The 24,941-nt window shown below is 52.1% G+C and overlaps 1 protein-coding gene across 1 annotated transcript in view; it reads right to left on the bottom strand.

Annotated features, from left to right (window-relative positions):
* Positions 1 to 2,502: 2,502 nt before the first annotated feature.
* Positions 2,503 to 24,941, bottom strand: part of ITGA9 (integrin subunit alpha 9) — a 240,981-nt gene continuing 218,542 nt past the window's right edge. The window contains exons 24-28 of the mRNA XM_040964761.1: positions 21,375 to 21,500; positions 19,967 to 20,086; positions 15,680 to 15,784; positions 11,962 to 12,081; positions 2,503 to 5,563 (exon numbers count right to left, since the gene is read on the bottom strand). Coding sequence (XP_040820695.1) covers positions 5,465 to 5,563; positions 11,962 to 12,081; positions 15,680 to 15,784; positions 19,967 to 20,086; positions 21,375 to 21,500 — 570 coding nt within the window. The 3' untranslated portion in view covers positions 2,503 to 5,464. The remainder of the gene's footprint in view (positions 5,564 to 11,961; positions 12,082 to 15,679; positions 15,785 to 19,966; positions 20,087 to 21,374; positions 21,501 to 24,941) is intronic.

The raw sequence follows: 24,941 nt of genomic DNA, 5'->3' as shown, positions 1-24,941 counted from the left end.
CAGCCGTTGTGCTCACTTGGGGAGTGAATCATTGAACGGAAGATCTTTCTCTCTGTCTCTCCTCCTCTCTGTATATCTGACTTTCCAATGAAAAAAAAAAAAGAACAATGCTAGCACCTTGGACTTCAGTCTGGCTGAATGCCAAATAGAAGGGACCCTGAAAGGAAGCACATGATGGTATCCTGTCTTCCACTCTGCACCAGACACAGTGTGCACCTGGCCTCACCATCACTGCTGCTATCTGCTTTGTGATGCAATGTCTATGCTTTCCTTGACCCACCATCTGGACTGTATGACTGTAATTAACATAACCATGCTGGCCACCTATGCCCAAGGGACTCAAAATTAGGCCAATTACTTATAGGCCCATTGTACTAGCTTTCCAACAGAAACTGGACTTATGTCAAAGACACTTAACATTGTTGTAACAGGCATTCTGCCTGCAGTACGATGCTATAGCAGGTGATGTTATTATGTTAAATTTTGCCCTACAATGTCTGTTCCAACATCTTAGAATTACAGGACAAAAGTTTGCCCATTTGGTGAAGTTTTGTTGTAGGATTTGTTCCTAGAGCAGAGGGGGAGATGTGAGCAATTGCTCCTGGGTGTCTACCTGCTACCTGGTGGGCAGGGTCAAAGCTTACCTGCCCTTGACCTGAAGCACAGCTTTCAGCCCTGAGCATGGAACATGAGCTCTGACATGACAGAAAAGTCAAGGCAGTAAACGTGCTTTTAGCCGATTACAGTGTCATGATTCGGTGAGGGAGGGGGTACTGCGGGAAGATGTCCCCCTGCTCTTCCCTTCCTTAATGTTTTAAATCCTGGAATTTGTGCTGAATAAACAGACATTCCTCACCAGCTTGTCTCTGGACCTTCCTTGGCTGAAGAACATTGTCACCTCATCCTCGGTGACCTCAGGGTCTGCTGGCAGGACTAAACCCCGAGACAAAGTACCCTCAATGGGGGCGGGGAAATCTATCCAATCACAGCACTGTTCTTCCTCCGGCACCTCTGTGCTATTGTCATTTCCTATGATGCCAATTGCCAGTGCACTTGCATGCCATATGCACTCCCACAGCTCAAGGTGTCCTTAATGTGGTATCTAACCAATCACAGCTCTGTTCTTGCTTCATTTCCACTGTGTTACTATCAGCAGCCCTGAGGCAGGGGAAGCCAACTGACTGGTCCACTTGTATGCTATGCATACTGCTGTAGCTAAAGGGGTCTTTGATGAGATTAAGCAATTGCAGGTGCGTTCTTTCTCTATGTCATCAGCATTATCAATGGCCCTGCTCAGTGTATTTGTATGCTATGGTATTTGTATGCCAAGGCTCAAGGTATCCTCAATGGGGCTAGCTGCTTTCCCAGATCATACACAGGGAGTTTGGTCAATGGAGCAGCTAAAACTTGATGGGACGCCAGTGCCACAGGAGTAGGTTTAGCTTACAGTGTCACCCCGCCAACGCCCAAAACATGCCTCTCCATAACTCAGGGACCAAAGAAGAAATCATGAGAAAACAGAATATTCAGAACAGCATGGTAATGATAACATGCATATTCAAATTAAAGGGACACACCAATAGAAAAATATTTCTGTGTAGCCTTAAACATAGTTTGTGGACACACACACACACACACAGACACAAAGGCATCTTCAGATGGCTGAATTAAGAATTTGTTTTAAAAAGCTGGAAAAACAGTACAGGAGCCTAGTGGCTAACACCCTGGCCTTGCATGTGCCGGGATCTCATATGGGTGCCAGTTCCTGTTCTGGCAGCCCTGCTTCCCATCCAGCTCCCTGCTTGTGGCCTGGGAAAGCAGTCAAGGGCGGCCCAAGGCCTTGGGACCCTGCACCCGCGTGGGAAACCCAGAAGCAGCAGCTCCTTGTTCTTGGCTTCAGATCAGCTCATCTCTGGCTGTTACAGCCACCTGGGAAGTGAATCAGCAGATGGAAGATCTTTTTCTCTGTCTCTCCTCCTCTTTGTATATGACTATATAATAAATAAACCTTTTTTAAAAAAGCAGTATTAACTGCCCAAGAAAGCAGAAATCAGTATTTTTGAAAAAGGTCAAAATGTCAGTGGATCTTTGGTTCTGAAAGGTCCAGAACCACCAATGCACATGTGGGAGAAGAAATAAGGAGCAGATTAAAAGTTTAGGCCAGTACAACCTTTATCAATATGTGCTGAGTGATGGATGGACATGTGTGGAAGGGCTCCTCCAACAATGAGGAAGCCACTCATTCATCAGGGGCACGAAGGGAAGGTCCCGCATACAGCCCCAGGCAGGTGGGAGAAGGGGTGTAGAGGTGGTGGCCCCCAACAGAAAGGACAAAGATGAGGGACAGTTTCACTACAGCAAGTGGGTTACTCAGGTACAACTGGTGGGACCATGACATTCTTTCAGGCTCGTGTTGGTTTACACTGAAACCCTATCTTTAATACTTTAATCCTTTTCAGCCAAATATTAATAATAGTAGCAGACCAAACTCCTGGATCATCCACAGCCATTTTTTTTATTATTATTCCAAACATGTATTTTGGTGAACCTGGCATTCCCCCCAAACAGTGCAGGTGAATCAGAAGTGACTTGCATAGACTCAAATACATGTGACATTGTGATGAGGCCCACCCACACCACCCAGATCCCTCCACAGAAACATCTCTAGGGTGTAGAGTGATGCTGTGGGAGTGTAGAGAGCATGGGGGGGGGGGCAGGGCTTGCCATGCACGTCTTCACTCACCAAGCTCTCAGGTTCACGCCGTGCACACAATGAAAACCGCAAGAAAGCAAAAACAGGACTGCCCTTCACAGAGCTGGGAATTGAGATCACCGTGTGGAACAGCATTGCGGCCGGTTGGCGAGTGCGCCCATCTTCCCCTTATGAACCCAAGAATCACAAGTCACCAAGGGCTCCTGTTCATCCGCCTGGCTCTGCACTCCCCCTCCAGTCATTCTTTGCTCTGGCAAGGACTGTCCACTGCAGATGTCACTACCGCAGGCACCAACACACCTGACTCGCACCTGCTTGCCTTGTGTCAGCTAACAACCATTTTCCTCCCAATACCAATACCACGGTGGCACCGTGGCAGGCTGGGGGAGCTCTACCTGGGCCCATGCCTCACCAGGTATACACTGCAGGCAGAACTCAGCCATAACTGTACCCACTTGGCCATCATGCCTTTCTGGTTCCCCCAAATAAGTCATCCCTCTCCACAAGTCCCATGTAGGAGCCAGTGAGTTGGCCATAGCATGGTGCTCCTGGGGTCTTCTGTGGGGGAACCTCCAGCACCTGGTGTAATGGCAGCCATGCAGCAAAGGTCTTGCATGGCTGCTCAATGAATGACTAAACCTAACCCCAGATCTCTTTCCTTATTGCTTTAATAAAACACAGGGGCAAATCCTGAGTGTGTGCCAGGCTCTTTGCTTGCTCTTGCCCTCTAGACTCAGAAGCTACTCCCCTGGCTGCTAGGATCAGTGTAGTTCATGGCATTTGGCTGTCTTTCTCCAAGTTCACCACGGCCCGTTTGTGGTTCTGCTGCAGCAGAGTCATTTGAACATTAGAAACCAAGGACACACGCACACTGCACCAGCCTCACACCTGCTCAGCACTCTCCCAACTTCTGCCAGAAGTTCAGAGATGTTGGCCAGTGCCAGGAGAGGGTGTGGATCAAAACCTTGCCTCCCCAGATGCTCAATTCTGAGTCTTTTCGGCAACAGGCGCAGACTCCCAGCATGTCTGTTTCCAGTAAGGGAGACCCTGGAAGATGCCATCTTGTTCTTGTAAATGGCTTCACTCACTCCCAAGCAATGCCATCTGTATGCAGCCATGGCTTTCATTAGCCATTCACACACACTGCCAGCCCTGCTTGTGCCTCCTTGTTTTCTGTCCTACTGGATGGTCATCTGGCAGCAGGAATAGCGCCCGTGGCTACCAACTACTCCTGGGCACCATCACACACCCATCCCCTCATTGCCCTTGTGGACAATTACACTGTGCTGAGACTTGGGTGGCACCACCCACTGGGAGCTCTGGCATGGGAAGCTGTCAGTGCTGTGCTGGGTGGCCAAGCAGGGCACACACCTGCAGCTGTCATTTTGGGGGACCACCTCCAAAGACACTGGAGCCATTTCAGCAGCAGCAGGGACTGGGAGCAGCAAGCTTACAGCTCCCTTGGGCGCAGCACCCCTGCTGCAGGCCAGGCCAAGTCCGAGGTTCAAGTCACGCTGCAGAGAAGCCTGATTATAAAGAAGCTACCTCTCCCCCTTGCCCGTGGGACTTCCCCGGCTTCCTGCTTCCCCCAACCCCATCACTGGTACCCCTGAGAACACTTCCTGAATAAGTTACTTGCACACCAATCCTGTGTCAGGCTCTGCTTTTGGGGACTTCCTACCTAAGTGACTTGGAAAAAAAAAAGATGAGTTGAATGGCTGTTGTGGAAGGAGTGTGCAATGACCCCTCGCTGGGACAAGTGTGGCAGGGGAGACGGGCACCTCTGAATGCAAATGACTATGGACAGGCAGTGCCTCACCGCAGGCACACATGAGTCTTTGCTTGGGTGGATGGTGGCAGCAGAGGGCACCAATTTAGTCCTGGTGCTGTGTGATGTAAGTCTGATGTAAGATGTCCTGGATGAAACAGCATTCTGAGGTTGACCAGAAGACATAGTTGAACTTTGTCAAGCTTTCCATCAATGTGAGTAGGATGGAGGATATAGGTGTGTACACAGGTAACACAGAGCAGACCTGGCACTAGGAATCATGTCGTTTTCATCCAAACTCCTGCTGGGAATCTTCCAAGGAAAGGCAATATGGAGAGACAAACTCGACTCCTTGCAACAGAAGCATGCAGTGTCCGAGGATCTGCTACAGCGCCCCCTGTTGGCATGCAACACCACCAGCTTGGTGAGCTTGGCGCTTGATGCTTCCTCAGCTTATTGGGCTGGCAAGTCCTTCACCACAGTGAGTCCCAAAGTACAAGCATGATTCCATCCACTCCGCTTAGGTGTCTGTGCCCGTGTAGTGTCCAAGACTTCCGAGGCCAGTGATCAGTGCCGGAGTGAATCATAGAACTATGTAATAGAAATCATAAAACCTCGATACAAATATAAACACATAATCCATAGAAAAGGCTTAGATTTATAAAAAATACTTTTTAGAAAACAGTTTTCCCCTGAGGGTTGATCACGCAGGTTTGCATCCATAAATATCGCTGGAGCGGGCAGCTCGCTCTCCACGGGTCTGAGTTCATGGTGAGAAGGCAGTGGCTCCGGTGGCTCCGGTCCAGGGACCTGGCCGCGGTGGCTGCTGCCCCAGGCCAGCACCTGGGCTTCCGAGTGAGGACAAGAACAGCAACTGTGGGGCCTCCGAAAAATCTGGAGATTTTTTTTTTCTCTTCCAAATATGGAAGATAGAAAGACCCAGGATGACAGGCAGGTGTTGGGGTCGTGACTGATGTGGCGGGTCACTGGTTTTTCTGCACCCAGTCCCAGCTCTCGTCATTCTCCTTCCGGTTCTTCTCTGCCTCAATGATCTCCTTGTATCTTCGGCGGAAGAAGCCCATCTGGAAGGCAAGGAGAGGGGAGGCCAGGTTAGCGATGTGCCTGGAAAATGCTGCACTCATTTCTCTCTCTAAAGCAGGGTTGAGGATTTTTTTTGGGGGTGTGCCCAGGGCCATTTGAATACTTACAGCATCATTCATGGGCCTTCCAAAATGGTTAACTTAAAATTAACCTGCTATGAATATTTTTTTTTTCCAATTTCAAGTCCTGCCTGTGGTTGCCTTTGCAGGGCCTTATAAGATGCGATTTTGTGGCACTACGAACAGCCCACGGGTCCGATCTTATCCAGCCATGGTCTAGAGCTCTGCCATGAACAGAAGAGTTGAGGCTAAGGGCTGGGTAAGAGACCCGGGCCTTACACATCTACCCTTGGGTTTTGAATAAACGTGTTAATCACCTGGGAGATCTCAACTGCCTGTGATGAATTCAATAACTCGTTCTCCCCTGCTGGGCTTCTTCCTGCCATTCCCTGTACCTTCCTCTCTCTAACCTGTGGAATTCCCGCTGTCTGTGCACCACGTGCACTTTGCACTTCGAAGCATGGACTCACCTAGCACTGGCTGTCCTCCTGCTCCCAGGTGGCAGGTGTTTCCTTTAGTTTCATTCCAAAAAACCCTGTCCTAGCTTCTGCCATTTGGCCCCACCCCATACAACAAATTTCTGGTGGTTGTCACACTGTAGCGCTACCACCAAACATATCTGGTACCACAGAGAATACCTGCTGTGTGAAACTCTGGGGGCCCTGGCATCTTTCCTCCTCTGCTCACCAGTGGCCTCTGTTTCTGGGGTCTTGAACACATCTTATCCCAGCTCACACTCTCATTGGGAGGAGTAACCCTCAGGGGCATGCCTTCTCTACCTGAGGCTCCTAGTGGAACTCCTGCACAGAGGGAACCAGCTGGTAACACCCTTGTTCTAACTCACTTCTCTCCTCCCCAGCTCACCTCCCACATCAACTAAGTGCACCCGCACTTGGCTTCAATCCCCTTGAATTGGGTCCTCCAGGGACACTCACCTGAGCCTTCACTGGTGGACCTGTGTGTCATTCCCTCAGTCCCATGAGGACCCTGGGGACTGGCACCCTTTGCAGCCTGCCACCAACCATAGTGCACGCACAAGCTGTGCTCTCTGCAAGCGTAAAATATATCCCGCCATCCTGGACACACGTTCATCTTTGCTGTCAGGAAGTCCCATCTACTGCTTCTCAATTAGGAGCCAGGTGCCTGGGGGGTCACTCTGAGCTCATGAGCCCCTCCAGAGAGGGGAAGCAGAGAAATGGCAGGCCTTATGCTGCCACAGTATCTGAACGCCCCCCACCCTCCTGGCAAGTGTCATAGTGACCTAGAAGGGAGATGAGAACCATCAACTCGCTCTGTTCACTCAGGAGCATTCACAGTGAGTCGCAGCAAGGCGTGTCACCATCCTGTGACTGCAGAGCTGCCAAGCAAGCCTTGACCGGCCTGCTCCCTTACCATCATCTGCACCTGTCTCAGGATTCCTGCGCCTTCTGCCCCCACACTTGGTGTCTCACCTGCACTTGGTGCAGAGATAAACCGCTCCCTGCCCCTCCCCTAATCCCCTGGTGCTCAGGGACATCACAGCTCTTGCCATCCCAAGATACAGTCTCCTTCTCTAGCCAAGACTCTTTGAGGACTGGATGTGAGGATGGTGAAGCTGGGTCCATCCCACACCGAGGCCCCGTGGATTCTGGTTATTGTCTGAGAACCTTACACTGCCTCCTTGCCAGTGGGTCAGACCAGCCAGCATGTGTTGGTCCATCTGAGACTCCCAAGAACCACCTGGCTGAGCTCAGCCCAAATTCTAGGGCAGGGCTCTGCCCTGGAGAGCATCAAGGTGCTACACTCGTCTAGCAAGGACAAGGCTGGCTCACTTCTCCCAGCCACCCTTTGCACATAGTGTGCAAACAATCGAGAAGGGATCAGAGTTTCCAAACTTCTTCTCCCTCATGCTCATGCTCATGCTCTCATGGACGCCACCCTGGCACCAGCAACGTAAAAGCACCATCATTTTCTGCAAGCTTTTCCGTGAGTGATGTAAGCCCAGGGTATGAACTTCTCTCACACTCCCCACTGCTCTCCCACCAGCAGGCAGATCCTGGAGAGCTCTGTAAACTCCACACTTATCTACAACACTACAAGGGTTTAGCTGCTCCTTACCCAGGCCAACTTGGGGGTAACCTGTAGGATGGAAGCTGCCAATAGTCGTGTCTTCTTTGGAGGTCAAAGAGCATTCTTAAGACACCACGCATTGCATGGCTATAGTGCCAGGTGCAATGTGTTCAGGCTGCCACATCACAGATACCACATGCAGTTATTGCAACTGCTTTCCAACAGATGGCAGCAGAGTGTCTTGCTCGAATCTGTAGATGTTTCTGAATTTTCTGACAGATGAAAGCAAAGGGTATGGATGAAGTGTCGTTGGCTTAGATGAACGTGCCATGTGGCCTAGTGCTGCCCCTGTCACACTAACATCGTTTCTTCAAAGAACAATGTTAAGTCTACTCCAGAAGAGGAGGGTGTCACTTCCATGTCTCTATTCAAAGCTTTGGAAACAGAGTCCACACACAGACAGCAGGAAGCCCCCAAATTATAGCCCCGGCAGGCCCTGAAACCTGATGGATCCTCAAAGAAAACTCATGGTCCAAAGCCACAGATCCAGGACTCATGCCAACACGAGGCGAGATCCTGAACCAGTGTTTTTCAAAGAGTTTTGGGAAATTTCCAGAACATTTTCAACTGCTGTAAATTGTGAAAGAAACGAGTCATACAGTTTAGAAACGTTGTTAAATGATTGTGAGACTTCTGATTTCATAAAATACAGGTGATTATGTGCGCTCTTGAAATATTGACAATATTCCAAGTTAAGGCATTTTTTTAAACAGAGGATTTATTTGTTGACTTTAAAGTCAAGAGTCACAGAGAGAGAGGGAGGGAGAGACAGAGAGGGGTCTTCTATTCATTGGTCCACTCCCTAGATGACCACAATGGTCAGGGCTGGGCAAGGCCAAAGCCAAGGGACAGGTGGTATAACCTGATCTACCATAAGTTGGACAGGGACCTAAGTATGCACTCCAACCATCTTCTGTGGCTTTCCCACGTGTTCTAGCAGGGGACTGGATTGCCTTGAATGGGTACCCATACGAGATGCTAGCATCACAGGCAGTGTTTACTCACTATGGCACAATGCTGGTCCCAGATATTAGGGTTTTAGTCTTAATTTCATCAATGAAGAAAGTAGGCAAGCCTCAAAGGTGTTGTCACACCAATCTGTTGTCACACCATCCCGGAAGCAGCTTTGTAAGTGTGCTGCCCGTGACAGCCAGGAGACCCAAGCCATGCCTCTGCTGCTGCTGCAGGCTGCTGGAATCCACCTCTTGACTTCCAGGTCTTCTCTGCTGGGGAGGGTGCCTGCTGCTAGCCCCTCTAAGGGAAGGAGGCCCCTACCCTAACCCAGCACACTCATGCTGAATATGTGTGTTATCACTGCAAGGCTGTCAGATCACTCCAGGCAAACAGCAGGGTCCCTGAAACGAGCTGTGTGCAGCTCGGAGCCTCGGAGGAGATGGGTGGGGGGCTCAGGCCTAGGGCACAGGCTTCCTCTTTCCCACACCACTCAGGCCTGGCAGGGGACTCCCATTCACCTCCCCTGGCCTCTGGGCTGTGTTCTGAGGAGCTGATTCAAGGACCCTGGCTATGGGCGCTCTGGTCACTGCACAAGCCCGCGTCTCGAGCCCCTTGACTATTTACATAGCACGTTTCTGTCTGGAAACACAGACAGTGTGAGGCCAGCCCGATGTTTACTTCCTGACATAAACATGGCCCACTCAGTGCCCGTGGCCCATGGTTCTGATCAAGGCTGTGGGAAGGGGAGCCTGGGTGTGTGTGAGTGTGTGCATATAACCAACTGTTGCGGGTATCATCCTTCCCTCTGGGAGACCAGCCAGGGTGGCGTCTCACAGATGGGCATGGAGGTGGGCTGGGGGGGTACCCTAGATATCAACACAGGGTTGGGCACATTCTCAGAGCCAGATGGCAGCTTTCGGTGATTGTCCAAGTGGTTTCTGCAGGAGGGTCCACACCAACTCTCAGACAAAGCTCCCGGAGCCCTCACTCTTGGCACAGCTCAGCAACCCTTCTCCCAGGGTGGCTTGCCTCTCCCTGCCCTCTCCGAATTCAGGAAGTCTCCGCCTTTGCCCCGTCTCTCCCAAATCCATCCCCCAGGCTTCCGGGAGACCAGCCTGTGCACCTGGTCACCTGAGCTCGCAGATGTTCAAGCAGAAAACCCAAGGAAGGAAAGAGGGGTCACAAGCTGAGAGCATCAGAAAAAGAGGCCAGGGGTACCGCCCTCATAAGGCCTCAAACCTCTGAACAGGTGGAAGGGGTCAGGGAGCCTGGATGGGGCAGAGGACAGGGGTCTTCCTTCATACCGGAAACACCTGGGTGTCTGCTCATCCCATCCCAGGTGACCCAGCTGTTGTAGTGAGCTGAGGGATCTCAGAGTGTGAACCCCAAGTGGCCACAGTCCCGGCCACACCCCTGGCCGCTTCCTGTTTACCGCTGGGCGGGCTCCCCTGAGAAGAACCACATTTTCAGCTCTTGTCCTGCAAGCTCCTGGGAATCCTGGTCCGTGGAGTGGAAATTCCAGCACCCAGCAAGTGTCCACCCCTCAGCTCTCTAGGTCAGCACACCAGGATCTCTGTGGTGGTGACTGAGCTAAGGGCCAAACAGTGCCTCTGGTTGCTGCTGCTTCTTTGTTAATTAGAAAGACAGATTAACAGAGAAAAAGAGAAACGGAGAGAAAGATCCTCCATCCACTGGTTCGCTACCCAAGTGGCTGCCATGTCTGGGGCTGAGCCAATCCAAAGCCAGGATCCAGGAGTTTTCTCCAGGTCTCCCAAGTGCGTGCAGGGTCCCAAGGCTTTGGGCTGTCCCCTACTGTCCCAGGTCACAAGTAGGAAAGAAGGGAAGTAGAACAGCCAGGATATGAACCAGTTCCTTATGGGATTCTGGCGTGTGCAAGCTGAGGACTTTTGCTACTAGGCTACCATGCAGGCCCCTCTGGTTGCTTTTTGACCTTCCCAGTCCATCTGTCACCCAACCCTGGCTTGATCTAACTTCATCCCACCTTGGCCTTCTGGGTTGGTGGCCCTCACTCCCATGTAGTCACAGAGCTCCCTCGACACAGGACCAGCCACGTCTCTGCTTTGTGGAGAGCCCTCCCCTGGGCCCTTCTGTCCTCACTGCCTGGAAAACTCAAACCAAACACCCTCATTCGTGTAAAGCCATCTGGCTTCTTCTAGAGCCTTCTTTCTATGTGGCAAGGTTAACGCACAGCTTCTCTCAGCCTGACCATGACATATTTAGCTGGTATGGGGGTGCCTCACTGTTACTGAGTCGGGGGTCAGAGGGAAGGTAGGCAGACTATAAGAGGGAGTGACACATGGCCACAGTGGTTCCTCACGGTGTCTCTGGGATCAACAGCTTTAGATTTAAAGCAATGGATCCAACCTTGTCCTTTGAACAGGACATGAAACACAGCATTTCACCCATACTTCGTGGGTATTTGGAAGTGTTTTCATTATTCCTTTTTTTTTTCTCCCCAATGAATTAACATATTCTTCACTCTGGGGCTGTATCCACCTGTGTCCGGGAACTGGAGCCCTTGGGTGGCCCGGGCAGTGGTATCAGGAAGTCCCAGCTGCAGGAGGGGACAGGGCTGGTGGTGCTTGGAGCCAGGCAGGCAGTGTGGAAACAAGGCTACATGTGAGGCCCATGACCTGGACCGCTGCCTCCAAGGGGAATACACAACCCTTCAATCAGCTAACAGCTGCAGCGCCATCACTGGGGGCTAGGGACGGGGGTAACAGGACATGAGTCTGAGAGGGGCAAAGGCATCACCTAGCCCTGAGTGTGGGCAAGCATGCCTGGAGGGAAGACGTGAAAGATGAGCCAGGGGTTCCCTGTGGAAGGGGTTGGGGCACCCACCAGTAACAGCCCACGGTGCTGGGAGAACTTTCCAGTAAAACCAGTTCTCCGGCCTAGTGGCCCATCTCAGTTCCCCCAGGCTTCTGGGCAGGAATCCTTTTGCTGTTTATCTTCCATGGGAGACAAGAACAGAGCCACGCATCTTTCTCTCTTCCAAGCAGCCCACTCTCAGTTGCTGGTTCCTGCCACTCTTGGTGAGGACAGAGTGGAACCGCGTTAAGGAAGCCATGGAAACAACGCACTGAGACCTCTGCTAGCCCTGCAGTGTGGCTTCAGCTACAGCCTGTGCTGCACAGGAGCCAGGAGTCTCTCCCCTGCCTAGGTCTGCAGCAGCAAAGCAATTTTCCGCGAAGGAGCTGGAGGCCTGGAGAGGCAGGGGAACATGGCACACTCACCTTCCAGAGTAGCACGGCCAGGAGCAGGAAGATGAGGATGCCCACCAGTAGGCTGATGGCGATGATCCAGCCCACGACGTAGCCCCGGGGCTCCAGACTGTGCAGGGCCTCAAACACCACCTGGGGTGAGAAGACATACAAGTGAAAACCCCTTCCAGGGATGGAAATGGCCAGGGCATGGGAACATGTGTCTTTGGGCTTGACCTTTGGAGAAGGCTAGAAGGCGCAGCATTCAGAACGTCAAGTGGCCACTTGGCTAAGTGCTTCCATAGCTGGAGGCCCACGGAGTGTTCACCTGCACCCGAAAAGGCACTGGAGAAGCAAGCCCTGGGACCGGAAAGAGTTGCAATGCTAACAGCTCTGATTGCAACATGTGAGCAAACCGGGGCGAGACACAAGAGTATGCACCAGAGCCTCTGTTCAAAACAGATGGCATTCTACATTCACTCTTGTTCTACGACAGAAGGCAGGTGTTCTCCATGGAAGACTGCATTGTTCTACATTCAGTTCAGCCATATTCTGGGTGAGTGCCAGCTTTCCCTATAGACCGTGGACTCCACAAGAGACAGGCTGTGGTCTGAGCTGGGTGACTTGGGATGTTAGCCTGTGGTACACCCACAATCCTTGTGTCAGTGAGGCAAGCGTCACCCCTAAAATGCACCCAAATGCTGGAGCTGGCTTATATTTACTCATCAGAACCTGCTGGGTTGTCCCTTCCTGACTTTGCCATCTTGTGACCCAGCGACAGTAGCTGGAATCTGGCCTTGGTGGGGGCATTCCCACTTCGGGTCCTGGCAAACAAATTGGGGCTCCCGCCTTCCCATCAGGGAACTGTTGTTAGGGGTCTATCAGCTCCCAGCACACTAAGGGTCTGCAAAGCTCAAAGCATCCAGTGTGTCACCTGTCACCAAATGTCCCTTCCTCAGATGCCACTGCCCCAATTATGTGCCTTGTGATTGCAAAGATAAGCACCCTGGTTCGGGCTGGGGGTGCAGGGGGAGTGTGGTTCAGCACTGCCCCAGCTCCACAAGTCTTCAAGTCATCATACCTTCTCCTTGTCATGCCCAAGCCCTCCTTGCCCAAGCCATCCATGCTGGGTCCCCTTGGGAAGCCCAGGGTGGCTGGGCCCAGCACCACTTCCCATGCCCCTCTCAGGCCTGGCTCACATCTCTCTGTCACTTAGCCAGTGCCCTTCTAGTCTAGCTTGACACTTTGCTTGCACTTTCCTGTCTAATTCCTGCAACTGTCCCATGAGGTCTCCAACACTCATCTCACAGAAGGAAACATGCAGACACAGTGAGGACAAGTGACATTCTGGGCCACAAAGCTCAAGTGCAAGAGTAAGATTCAAACTTCAGTGTCAGCCCCAAGTCCTCAGATCTGAGCTTGTCACGTCACACCATTGCATGCCTATCTGCCTGACAACAGACTTTTAAAGACTAGCTGTTGGCCATATGGAGCCAGCTACCATCTTCTCGGTTGCTAAGCAAAGAAAATGCCACCATACTTGTCTTACTGCCCCTATTCTCCCATGCCCTGCTTGCTCCTCCTGTGTGGGTGAGTCTGGGAAGACACGATGGGCTCTGAGCCAGGGGCTGGCATCTGGCCCGGGTCACCAGAATCTGTAAAACCGCCAGTGGGGCAGGCTGACCCAGTAAGGCCACATTGGAGGTCTGCTCTTGTGGACACCCAGATGGAGCCACTGCTGTAGTTTAGTCTGGCACGTTCCACAAGCACGCCCTGTCCGTCTGGGAGAGGAGAATCATCCTCTTGGAGACGTGCCCTGTGATGAGAAGGGCCACTCCACTGCCATCACCATTTCAATAAACTCATCTGTGGGTGGTGATCTGAGTGGCCTGCAGTGCCCACATGCCACATCTTCCATCTTTCAAAACAACAAAGAAGACAGAATCTAAAGGAAGGAACAGCAGGGGCCCCACGTGGCATCAAAAAGTCCTAAAGTTCAGGTCTTGCTGTTGCCACGTCTAACAAGCCTGGCTGCCCCAGCCAAACCTCTAAGACCCCATAAGTGTCTGTTCTGTGATCCCGGGGCGTGGGCATCCATGGTTAGGCCTTGTCTTTGCTCTTTAGCCATGCCTATCTGCTGTCAGATCTTTCTAGAACACCAGCTTCACCTGTCACTTCTCAGCTTCGGCCATTGCCTGCCTCCCTTTAGGCTGAGCATCTGGAGTCTCCTTCCCACCAACGATCCCATGGTTCCAATACACTTTCCCTGCATGCTGCTGGCCCACGGGCCACACGGTCCACAAGGGCTGGGCCTCTGCTCCAACACGAGGCACAAAAACATCACCTCTCCCCTCCTTGTCTGACAACCAAGCTTTCAGCGATTTCAAAAACATGACAACAATGTGAGGATATGGCCAGTGTTATAGATAATAAGTGAAGGAAGAATACCATTTAATATACCCAAGGCATCATCTTCACAGAAAAATAGAAACTTAAAAAAAGTAAGTAAGGTGTCTTTTGAGATTATGGGATTTTTCTCTCTCTCTCTTTTCTAGTTTTTACTTCTCAGATATTTTTTTTTTTTTAACACTGAAGAGCAGGTGCTTGGTGCAGAATGCTGGGACTCCACTCAGGTGCAGAGCCCGACTCCACTCTCAGTTCCAACCTCCTGCTAACACGCACCTTGAGAGGCAGTGGATAATGGTGCGAGCTGGTGGGTCCCTGTTATCCATGTAGGAAACCTGGCTTTAGCTCTGGGCTCCTGGTTTCAGCATGTCCCACCTCCCTACTTTCAGCAGAGCTGGTCATTCTCTCTGGGTTTCTAGAAGCAGAGCAGGGAAAAACCCACCACAGCATCCTTGAGGAGGCAGAGAGGCCCTGCAAGGGGATAAGCTAAGGAGCTCCAGGCCAGCCAACTCAGTACCCCTCCCTAGTCCCGTTCCCACTACCCTCATTTGCACAGCCCCACACATTCCTATAGTTTTTCTAATGTCTAAGGCCACAGGGGTGTCTGGATTAGCAGTTACACGGCCAAAAAGCTGTCAGGTAAAGGCAAAAACCCACTCCAAAAAAAACTGAAAAAAAATCCACCAGAAAAAAACTGACCCGAATTGGCAAAGCATTTGGCACCTTTCTCAGCAGTTTCCATTACTAAAACCAGTGCTTGGGGTGTCAGGTGCCCCACGCCACAGTGCCCGTGCTTAGCATCTCATGCTGCCTCCCAGTTCCAGACTTCGGACCAGGGAGACCTGGAAGCTTTGCCGTGGTGCTGGCCCCTCAGGCCTGCTCCGGGTGTGCGGGGCCCTGGGTGCCAATTGCACTTTGTGGAAGTCCAAGAGAGTGGACGGCGAATGGAAGAGAAATCTCTAGGTCTTTGGCGGCTGCTGAGGCGGCCTCTTTGAGCGAGCCAAACAACTTGTTTTTACAACATCCTGGTGTTTATCTGTGGAGCACTGTGTCTGGGAAGGCACACTGGAGGGAAAGGGCTCAGAAAGATAAAAATAGTTCTGGCTTTCGAGTGGAATGCCAAGTCTGGCTGATGCTTCTAGATAGATGATCTTTCCTTGGGACCGATGCTATGAGGCCACTGTACCAGGTAAAAACCATAGACACTTTTCAGGATGCACGGGGGGAGCCGACGTGGTGTGGGGTCCACCAGCACCCCACATCTTGGCCCAGCAGTGGTGCCTACCCTCAAATTCCAGCTCCCCGTCTCCAGCCAGCCTCCCTGTCCTGAAAGTGGCTGACTCACCGTCATCTCTTCTGGGTTTCCACTCGCCAGTTCCACCACTCGGAGGGCAGGATCTACGACCTTCACCTTGGCCGGAGCCATGAACTGGATGACCGAAGAACTATCCTGTGGAGGAAAACACACGATTCCATATTGGTCCCCTGCAGGGCGGGCACTGGCTGTGCCTCTACATAGCACACAGCTGAAAGAAAATGCCCAGATTCACACAGACCACACGCATACATACAGGCACACATACACAAACCCTCCCAGCCCAGCAGCCACACACACACACACACACACTGGCACAATCTCTAGAGAATTCTTTCAGATCACAGTGGCTGCTCAGAGCCACAGAGGACGCTGGCAAGTCCCACACACGAGCTCGCCCGCTGTGCATTCCAAGTGGTGAGAGCCGCGTATCTGGATATTGATACTGACATGTTCACAAAGAGCTGTGGATGAAGCGAGCTGTTGAACTGTGTACCACAAAGGCAGGCCCAACACCTCGGACGGCAGCTGAATCACATTTTGCAGGCATCCGCCGACCCACCCCCATCAAGCCCGCAAGCCTTCCCCACGAAGTTCAGTTTTAACCCTAGCCTTGCTTTTTCTTTAGATTTCAAAAGTATTATTTGTTTTACTCCAAAGTTGGCGATACAGGGAAGGGAGAAAACAGAGAGACAGCCAGCTGCTCCCTCTGTTGGTTCAGCCCCCAGATGGCTTCATTGGCTAGTGCTGGGACAGGCTACAGCCAGGAGCATCATCTGGATCGCTCATGTGGGTACAGGGGCCCACATGCTTGGGCCATTCTCTGCTACTTTCCCAGGCGCCTATACAGGGACCTGGATTGGACAGGGAGCAGCCGGGACATGAACTGGCTGCATCATATCACAGGCCCCTCTTTCTTTGCTCTTAAATGAAATTGTTTTGGAGACAAGGCCATTTAGGATTGAAAGAGGGTGCTGACAGAGAGATGAGAAATGAGAAGACATCTGTCTTATACATTAGGCATAAAGAGAGAGGGACCTGGGGGTCATGGAAGCCTCTGGAATCGCTCAACAACCAGAGGCCTGCAACAGCCTTGCTGTGGCTCTGACTCAAAGCCATCGATCCAGATAACGAGAACACAGCTGTGCAGCGGCAATGACAGAGAAGGCCTTTGGAGGAAGACCAGGAGCAGCAGAGCTGAGGCCCATGGCAGAGCCAAGAGGGTGGATGGTGCAGGGGGCACACTCACTGTGGAGTGGGAAAGGCCTGGCCCCTGCACGCAGGTGGGCAGGAAGACAGAGAATTGGGCTGGTGGCATCATGCCCGCTCCCTGTGGGGTGCCAGGTATCAGCAGGCCCTACAGTGCAGGGAAGTCTCTAGAAATCTACATGTTGGAAAGTGAACCCTCCATGTCCCAAGTGAATGGAACCTGCAGATGGGGCTTCAGGAGATTGCTGGGGTTAGAACAGGCTGTGAGGGTGGGGCCGCCAGGGCGGGATGAGCAGCTTTATGAAGAGGTGGTAGGACTCATCCCTACACACCTGCTCTGCCTGGCATGTGAAGCCCTCGCCGTATCATGATGCAGCACAGAGGAAGGGCAGATGTGGGCACCATGCCCCTGGGCCTGTCAGCCTGCAGGACCATGAGCCAAACACACTTCCTTCCTTTATAAAGACCCAGTCACCCAGTCTACTGTCATGGCAACTGCAGGTGGCCGGAGACTGAGTGAGGCTCACAGTCCCCAGTCAGGTTGTAAGCCCACAGATAAGAGAAGGGATGGTTTCCCGGAAAGCTCCCAGGGGGCCCTTTTCCCACATCTGCCAAAGAGACCACAGAGACTCTCCCAGAGAAAACAGCACCCAGCGTCCCCTGTATCTCACCTAACAGTACCGCACATGTTATTGTTCTCTTGCGGAAACAATCATAGGGGCCTGGACAGTGGCGTAGTACAATAAACCTCTGCCTGCATCGCTGGCAACCCGGATGGGCATTGGTTCAAGTCCTGGCTGCTCCATTTCTGATCCAGCTCCCTGCTTATGACCCGAGAAAGCAGCAAAGGATGACTCAAGTTCTTCAACCCCTGCACCCATGTGGGAGACCTGGAGGAAGCCCCTGGCTGCTCGTTTCAGACTGACTTGGGTCTGGCTATTGTGGCCATTTGGGGAGTGAACCAGAAGATGGAAGACCTCTGTCTCTCCTCTCTGCGTAACTCTTTCAAATAAAAAAGAAATATGACTTTAAAAAAAACCATAAAACTTTGTGGTTTCACTGTGAGCGTGCCCTGTGTTTGGAATCTGGAGTCACCAGCACGGTCATCATGTTGGCTATTAATAATGACAACAACCCTAACCATGACAATGATGGCACCTGACAATGATGGCACCTGACAACGATGGCGCATGGCAATGACGGCGCATGGCAATGATGGCACCTGACAATGATGGCACCTGACATTGATGGCACCTGACATTGATGGCGCATGACAATGATGGCACCTGCCAAGGCTACCCTACAAGGCAGCCCCAGAGGCCACAAAATCAGCAAGCAAGCTGTCAACTGTCAAGGAAACGGCAATGCTTTGATGACTTAAAAAACCAGATCCTACAAAATACTACTTCAGGTCAAGACAGTAAAACCTCAAATTCCCTTGCCTGGGGGTCAGACTCTGAAATCAAAAACAAAACAAAACAAAACAAGAATGCAGACCCGACCCACACTGTAAGGCTGGCCCTAACCCCTGGGGGTGGGGAGGATGGGAGGACCCGTGTGTGTGTGTGTGTGTGTGTGTGTGTGTGTGTGTGTGAGTGTGTGTGGCGGTGAAGCAAGCGATACGGGTGGCACTCCTGGCTCCTCTGCTTGGCAGTGAAGTTTGCTGAGTGTGAGCCCAGCCTGCCCCAAGCCCTTTTCCCTCCAGGGCAAGCCAGGGTGCCCAGAGCTGGGCACTACCTCTGCCCAGTGGGGGCAAGGAGCTGTAACAGCTGCACACAGAGCTGATCCCCATGCCTGCCACTTGTCAGTCCTGCATGTTGACTGCTACTTCCGGCAGGAAAAACCCTTGGGAAGGGATTTTGCTCGGGACATGTGGTCACACACAGAGGGATCTATGCAGGTTATTCATCCAGTCTCTCCAAGGGGGAGCAGGCCAAGGGGCATCTCTGTGGTTAATGTGCATTCTCTATCTTCATGTGCAATTATTTTTATAGCATCCAGTTCTGGTCTGCAAATGAATCCCAGGCAATCTGTGGGATTCTTCTGGGACTGCCAGCTCACTGATGGAGGTATTTTATTTCTTTATTTTTAAAAACAAGGCACTCCTTATAAACTTGCAATAAGAAAGTGACCTGAGTTCAAAAGTTTTGAACTTCTCTGATGAAAATGATAATAAGTTGAGGTTGGCATAGTACGCTAACTCTTTGCCTGTGGTATTGGCATCCCATATGGGTGCCAGTTTTTTTTTTCCTGGCTGCTCCACTTCCAATCCAGCTCGCTGTTTATGGGCCAGGAATGCAGTGGAGTACGGCCCAAAGCCTTGAGCCCTTGAACCTATGTGGGAGACCCAGAAGAAGCTCCTGGCTCCTGGTTTCAGCTCAGCTCAGTTCAGCTCTGTATGTTGCAACCATCTGGGGAGTGAATCAGTGGATGAAGGACTTTCTAGCGCTCCTCTTGGAGTGTGAAATCTGCATTTCAAATAAAAATAAATGAATCCTTAAGATAAGCAAGGCCAGCAAATTAGATACGAGGATTAAATCTGGCCCTCCACCTGTTTTTGTAAACAAAGTTTTATTGAAACATGGCCATGCCCATTGATTTGAGTGTGATCTAGGGCTGCCTCCAGAACACAATTGCAGAGGCTGGCAGCTACAGAAGACTATGCAGCCTGGAAGATTCGCTTCAGGTCCCTACAGGCTTTTTACAGGAAAAGCTTGCCAACTCTTGATTTGGTATGCAGTCAAGACCAGTGGTACTGGCTTCACCTGGGAGCCTGTCAGCTGTAGTACGGCACGCTCCACACGTCCAGGGAGTTTGCCTCAATAAGATTTTTAGCTTACTTGGATGCAAACTACAGTACAGAAATGTGAGTGTGCAAACTAGCCTTGTGCAGAGCTTGCTAAGAGGAAGAGTTGGAGTAAGCCCAGGCCGGTGCCCAAGATGCTCCCAGGAGACCCACGCCCGTGCTTCCGCTTGCGGGACCACTTCAGGAGTCCCTGAGGTCGGAAATGTCCACCCCTGTCCCAGCAGCAGAATTACCCACAGCCCTTGCAGGAAAAGGAGCAGCCAGGGTGTCCCTAGGAGGCCCACTCCAGTGTTCAAACTTACCTTCTTCAGTATCTCCGTGTTCAGCAGCAGGTAAATGTCTATGGTACGGCTTTCTTCTCTCGCAAGGGCACTGAGGTTACAGTGCATTGTTAGGCAAGGGACCCCTCGTTTCTCACAGTCCTGGGAAGACAAATTGGGGACTCGATTGATGTATCAAGAGCAACGGCTGACGCACAGCCGCACATTAAGAGCTGAGGATGTCAACAGAGAGCAAGAGCAACTTCCTGCCACAAAGGGGAATTCGAGAGCTCTCCCTGCCGCTGGCCTTCAAGGAAAGCCAACTCCGTGCAGGCAAAGGCTATGGATTCTCCCACAACGTTTCATCTCACAGAAATGGATGCTTGCTCAAGGAAACACGTGCACAAATTCTGAGAGCATTCTTACGGGTTTGGAAGACAAGATGTCTTTGTTAATCACCTAATTTCTGCCTCTGGTGGCAAATGGATTTCAAGCCTGTTGTCTAGGTATGCTAAGTTAGAGAAGAAACAGGGCTTACTCAAGAAGACACACAAGTTACCCAACCAAAACGTGCATTCCAACTCACGAACGGGGATTTCCCGTCTCTTGGATGGCAGGACCTGCAACATGAATTTTCTTCACGCTTCAATGTGGGGGAAAGTTTTCCGAGAAAATCATCTATATCAAGGACTCATCGTGGCATGCGAGAACCTTAAACAATGCATTAGCATTTCTACAGAAGTGAAAAATCCTAAACTGTACAGGCAAGGAGCTGCACCCCCTACCGTGGAAGAGAGGAACAAAGAGCTCAACGGGCACCTCTCGAGTCTGAAATAAGGAACCCAAGAAATGGAACCAAAGATACGTGGGGTAGGCGGCTTTAGAAGCATACGGTGACTCCATTTTCAATTTCTAAACTCTGGAGAAAAGGGCATATTCAGTAAATACAACCCATCTCATGTGTGCTTTCCCCCCAAAGAAGCAGCCCTTGGCCAGCTAAGCAGGCTTCCTCAGGCTCTACCTTACCAATAATCCTTCCAGAATGATCCATGACTGCTGATCAGCTTTTGTTACTTCTGAACTCATATAAAGAACACACTCCAACAAGGATCCTTCTGTCTAGATGTTTTTACTCAATGTTATCTATGACGTGTGACTTTTCATTGCTGTGTGGTATTCCAGTGTGTGGGCTAAGGACTTCAAGTTGGTGGCTACTCAGCATGTCCCTAGCTATGACAAGATGGTGAAGGGTTGGTGGTGGTGGCGGCAAATGGTCCCCTTTGCCAGGAACCTGGAATGTAAAGTTAACCCTGAGGGCAACCGCACACTGAGCACTTAGAGTGGGAGACAATCCTTGTCCATGGATTAAAACCATCAGACAGCATTGGGCTCTGCTCCCAGGCGCGCCTTCCCAGGGGGGCTCATCCCCGCTGCCCCAGCCACTCCTTACCAAGACCTTCCTTCCAGACTTGGTGAAAAAAGCAAATATCGTGTGGAAGATATTTTCTTGTTCTTGAGGGATGACACAAGGGGTTGGGCTCTTCTGGAAAGAGCAGTTTCCTTTCTCCTGGCTCACCTGTAAGGGGAAAGAGGCCAGGTGAGGTGGTCAGTGCCCAGGATGGATCCCAGCCAGAGTACCTACCTGTGCACCATTCCTACTACCTGCTCCGTCCACCAGAGGGCGTAAGAGCGTGATGCTGAGAGGTGGATGTTGCCATAGCAACAGGTCCAAATGACAGAAGATGCAGATTTTAGGATCCTGAGTAATGGAGGGAAGCTGATGTGCAGCACATAGATGAGACAGAACAGGAAGATTTCGGACACCACGTCAACTCTGGCCTGCATGGCCTGTGGAGCACATTTATGAACATCCCTAGAGGCGACCCCTGTGGGAGCATTAACACTGTGGGGATGCAGACACAGAGACCCATGTCAAGCCACAAAGAACCAAGGACTCAGGTCTGCTGAGATGCATGGAGGCACAGCCAGGGCCGTCAGTGTCCCAGGCCACTGCTTCTTACCGAGTCCCCGAGAGAGACAGAGAGAGAGTGAGCTCATGAGTGCTCAGGTGCTTCCTGTCTCTAACTGGGTGGGGAAGGCTACCAGAATTTTCTCTTGGAACCAGGAAATGAGGAGAGAATGGAGGCGGGGAGAAAAGGAGGTAAGCGGGCAGAGCACACCTTTCAGTCTCACAGCCCAGCTCATTGTGCATCTGACGGGAGCGTCACCCACAGCCCAAAGCCTGGAGAAAGACAGTGCATTGGAGACACGCGGCATTCATACAGTGCGTCCTGGGGGCCAGGCTTGTCACCTTCTCACGGTCAGGCTTTTGACAGCACCGTGAAGCCAGAGGTCTCGCCCTCTACTCCCACATTATGAGAGGCGAGCAGAGCCACAGGATTGCCACAGTCTCCTGTCCCCTCCGCCACTGGGGTTACAGAGCTGGGCTGGGGCATGGGGACCACTCAGCTCACAGATGTGCCATGGGGACTCCCTGCCACCCTGGGAAGCCTTTGGATAGGAGGCTGAGGAGGGGGCTGGTGGGGAGGAGCAAAATACGTCACCTCATCCTCCTCTTCATGACTGTGCGGAAGGAACCTTAAGCTTAGATACCTGGAGACCCCCCAGAGACCCTCCGTGCCTACCCACGGCTGCCACAAGGGCCAAAACCACAACTCCAGCCTAGACCGTGAGAAAGAACGGGAAAGCCTGCTCGCAGGGTAGGCTGAGCGACCCCATAGTACCCCGTGGGCTGCATAGGGAGCAGAGAGCCCTGGAATGTTGTTTCTGGAAGGCAGGCTACAAGCTCACGCGGTCCTGTGGCCTCAGCTGACAGATAAGGAGCCACAGGCTGCTGGGTTCAGTGACTTGTCAGAGGTCACGTGGTTGGCTGCTGGCATGGACACTCAGCTTTGGATGAACACTCCATGGTCTCTGGCTGCAGTCCATGCTCTACCACCTAACAGCTGGGTCAACTCGGGGGCCCGAGGGTCTCAGCTGCCTCATCTGTAACACGAGACACTGGAGTGCAGCGGGGGTCTGTAAAGTCTTCTACTACCTAAGGACTGCCTGGGCACCTCCACTGAACCTGGAGACCCCCTGCCTCCATCACCTAGGCGAGCAATAGTGAGCCACCTGCCCCCACACTCTTTGCTGCTAGCCAAAGGGAAGCAATATGTTCCTTGTGAGTGGCAGGCAGCCTATGTCTCATCCAGCTGCACCTGCTCAGTTGACTGACAGCCTGGCAGTCCATGGACCCCTGCTCATCTCTGCCCAATCAATTCCCCCCCTTGTCCCCAGACTGCCCGAGGCCCATGCATCATCCCCACCACCATAACCATCCATCCAGCAAGGCTGCAATCTTCCAGGACCTCCAGGGCCTGGGAGGCAGGCCGAGTCTCTTGGAATTTGGACAGAAGGGTGTCACTGAGCATACAAGCAAGGATGAGGAGATGCAGGACACGACCTCAAGGAGCCCACACTCTGCCAAGGGAGCTATAAAGTCCTTCCACTTCCTTGGCCCCAGTGAAGCACTGTGCAAGCTCAAACCAAAGGATAGCGGTGACCTGGGACGGTGTCAGGAGACTGGACTGTGGGAACCCAAGGGGCGGACAGCACTTGGCAGCAGGGCCTGGGGTCAGGCCTATCTTTGTGGCTAGGGGTGGTGGGGAGGAAGAGGCTATATGAGGCCTCTCAAGAGCTGAGCGAGAGGGACACAGCACAAGCATGCCCAGGTCTCCAGAGATCAGGGCACACTCACAGTCCCTATCTGGGGGCTGAAGACTCTGCAGGCAGAGGTTCTTGCTAGGATCCAATGCTAGCTTCTTACAATCCCATGTAGATACTGATTTCAGACCTGGATGGGAATTAAAGGCACCAGCTGCAGGCGCTATGACAAGTGCTATGTTGGCACCCTTCTTGGGGCCAGCAACACCCATTTGTGGGGGGTTCTACCAGTCACGGGGTGAGCATGCAATCCACTTCAACTGGGACACATCCGAACTGCTAAGCTCTGACTGTGAGAAGGTACGGCTCCTCCCTCCTCCCCATCCTCCACACACCACACTGCACAGCCACCGCTTTGCGCATCCCTCCCTAGTACTCAGAGGAGGGCTCCTGTAGAATCACAGATTTTATCTGCTGCCCCTGGGAAGTTGGCCTTGATCTGTGCTCCTGACCCAGAGGAGGTGGCACTTCCAGGGGGTCTTTGGGCTAAAGAGAACTTCTGGGAAGTAAAGAGAGCAGTGGTTGGAGGGGTCGTAGAAAGGGAACTCCTGCTGGAAGGGAATAGCAGATGCATAAGCATTGGGAAAGCACACAGCAGACTGAGGCTGCAGAGCTCAGGGCTCAACATGGGGCAGGCTGTGGATAAATTACAACATTAGCAGCAATCGAAAGTGAGGTGGCAGAATGGGCCTGGGCAAACAGGAAGCCCCATGTGGGAAAACCTTAGAAGAGGAGTAAGCGAGATGGTTACCTAGGGATGGTTTTGCCACATTCATATGATCTGACCCATGCCAGTAACACGTCTCAAAAACTAAAGAACCAACCTCACCTTGGGCATGTACTTGTAACAGTTTGTGGTAGGGACATCCTCTGGCCCCACCTCATGACCACACACCAAGGACGGGGAGGTCCCCCCGGCATCCCTGTGGGCTGTCCTCTGGATGATGTGGTACCTCACCTGATGGCTAGTGTCCTCCCGGGAGCTCGCCTGGAGGTGCCCCCTCTGTGCTCTGGGGTGCAGTCTGATCTAAGAGCTGCCTCCTGGCCCAATGAGGATGAAAGGGGACATGGGGTCACGCGCGAGCTACATGTGTTTTGCGTTAACTGCCGCGTCTCTGATAACCAATGCCCTTCTGTCCTCATTGACATCCCTGGGTCTCAGTGCTGTATCGTGTTACATGGAGCACAGCTGACGGCAACTGGGTAAACACGGCCAATCCCCCGACTTAACCGCCCAGTCCTCGCGCTTCTCACACCCTCTGCGTCTGAAAACCCCAAGAATGTGTCAAAT

The sequence above is a fragment of the Ochotona curzoniae genome, unplaced genomic scaffold (genome assembly GCF_017591425.1).
Source record: "Ochotona curzoniae isolate NIBS_2020 unplaced genomic scaffold, NIBS_Ocur_1.0 contig_1302, whole genome shotgun sequence".
Classification (NCBI taxonomy): Eukaryota; Metazoa; Chordata; class Mammalia; order Lagomorpha; family Ochotonidae; genus Ochotona; species Ochotona curzoniae.
This window is presented reverse-complemented; position numbering and strand designations above follow the sequence as displayed.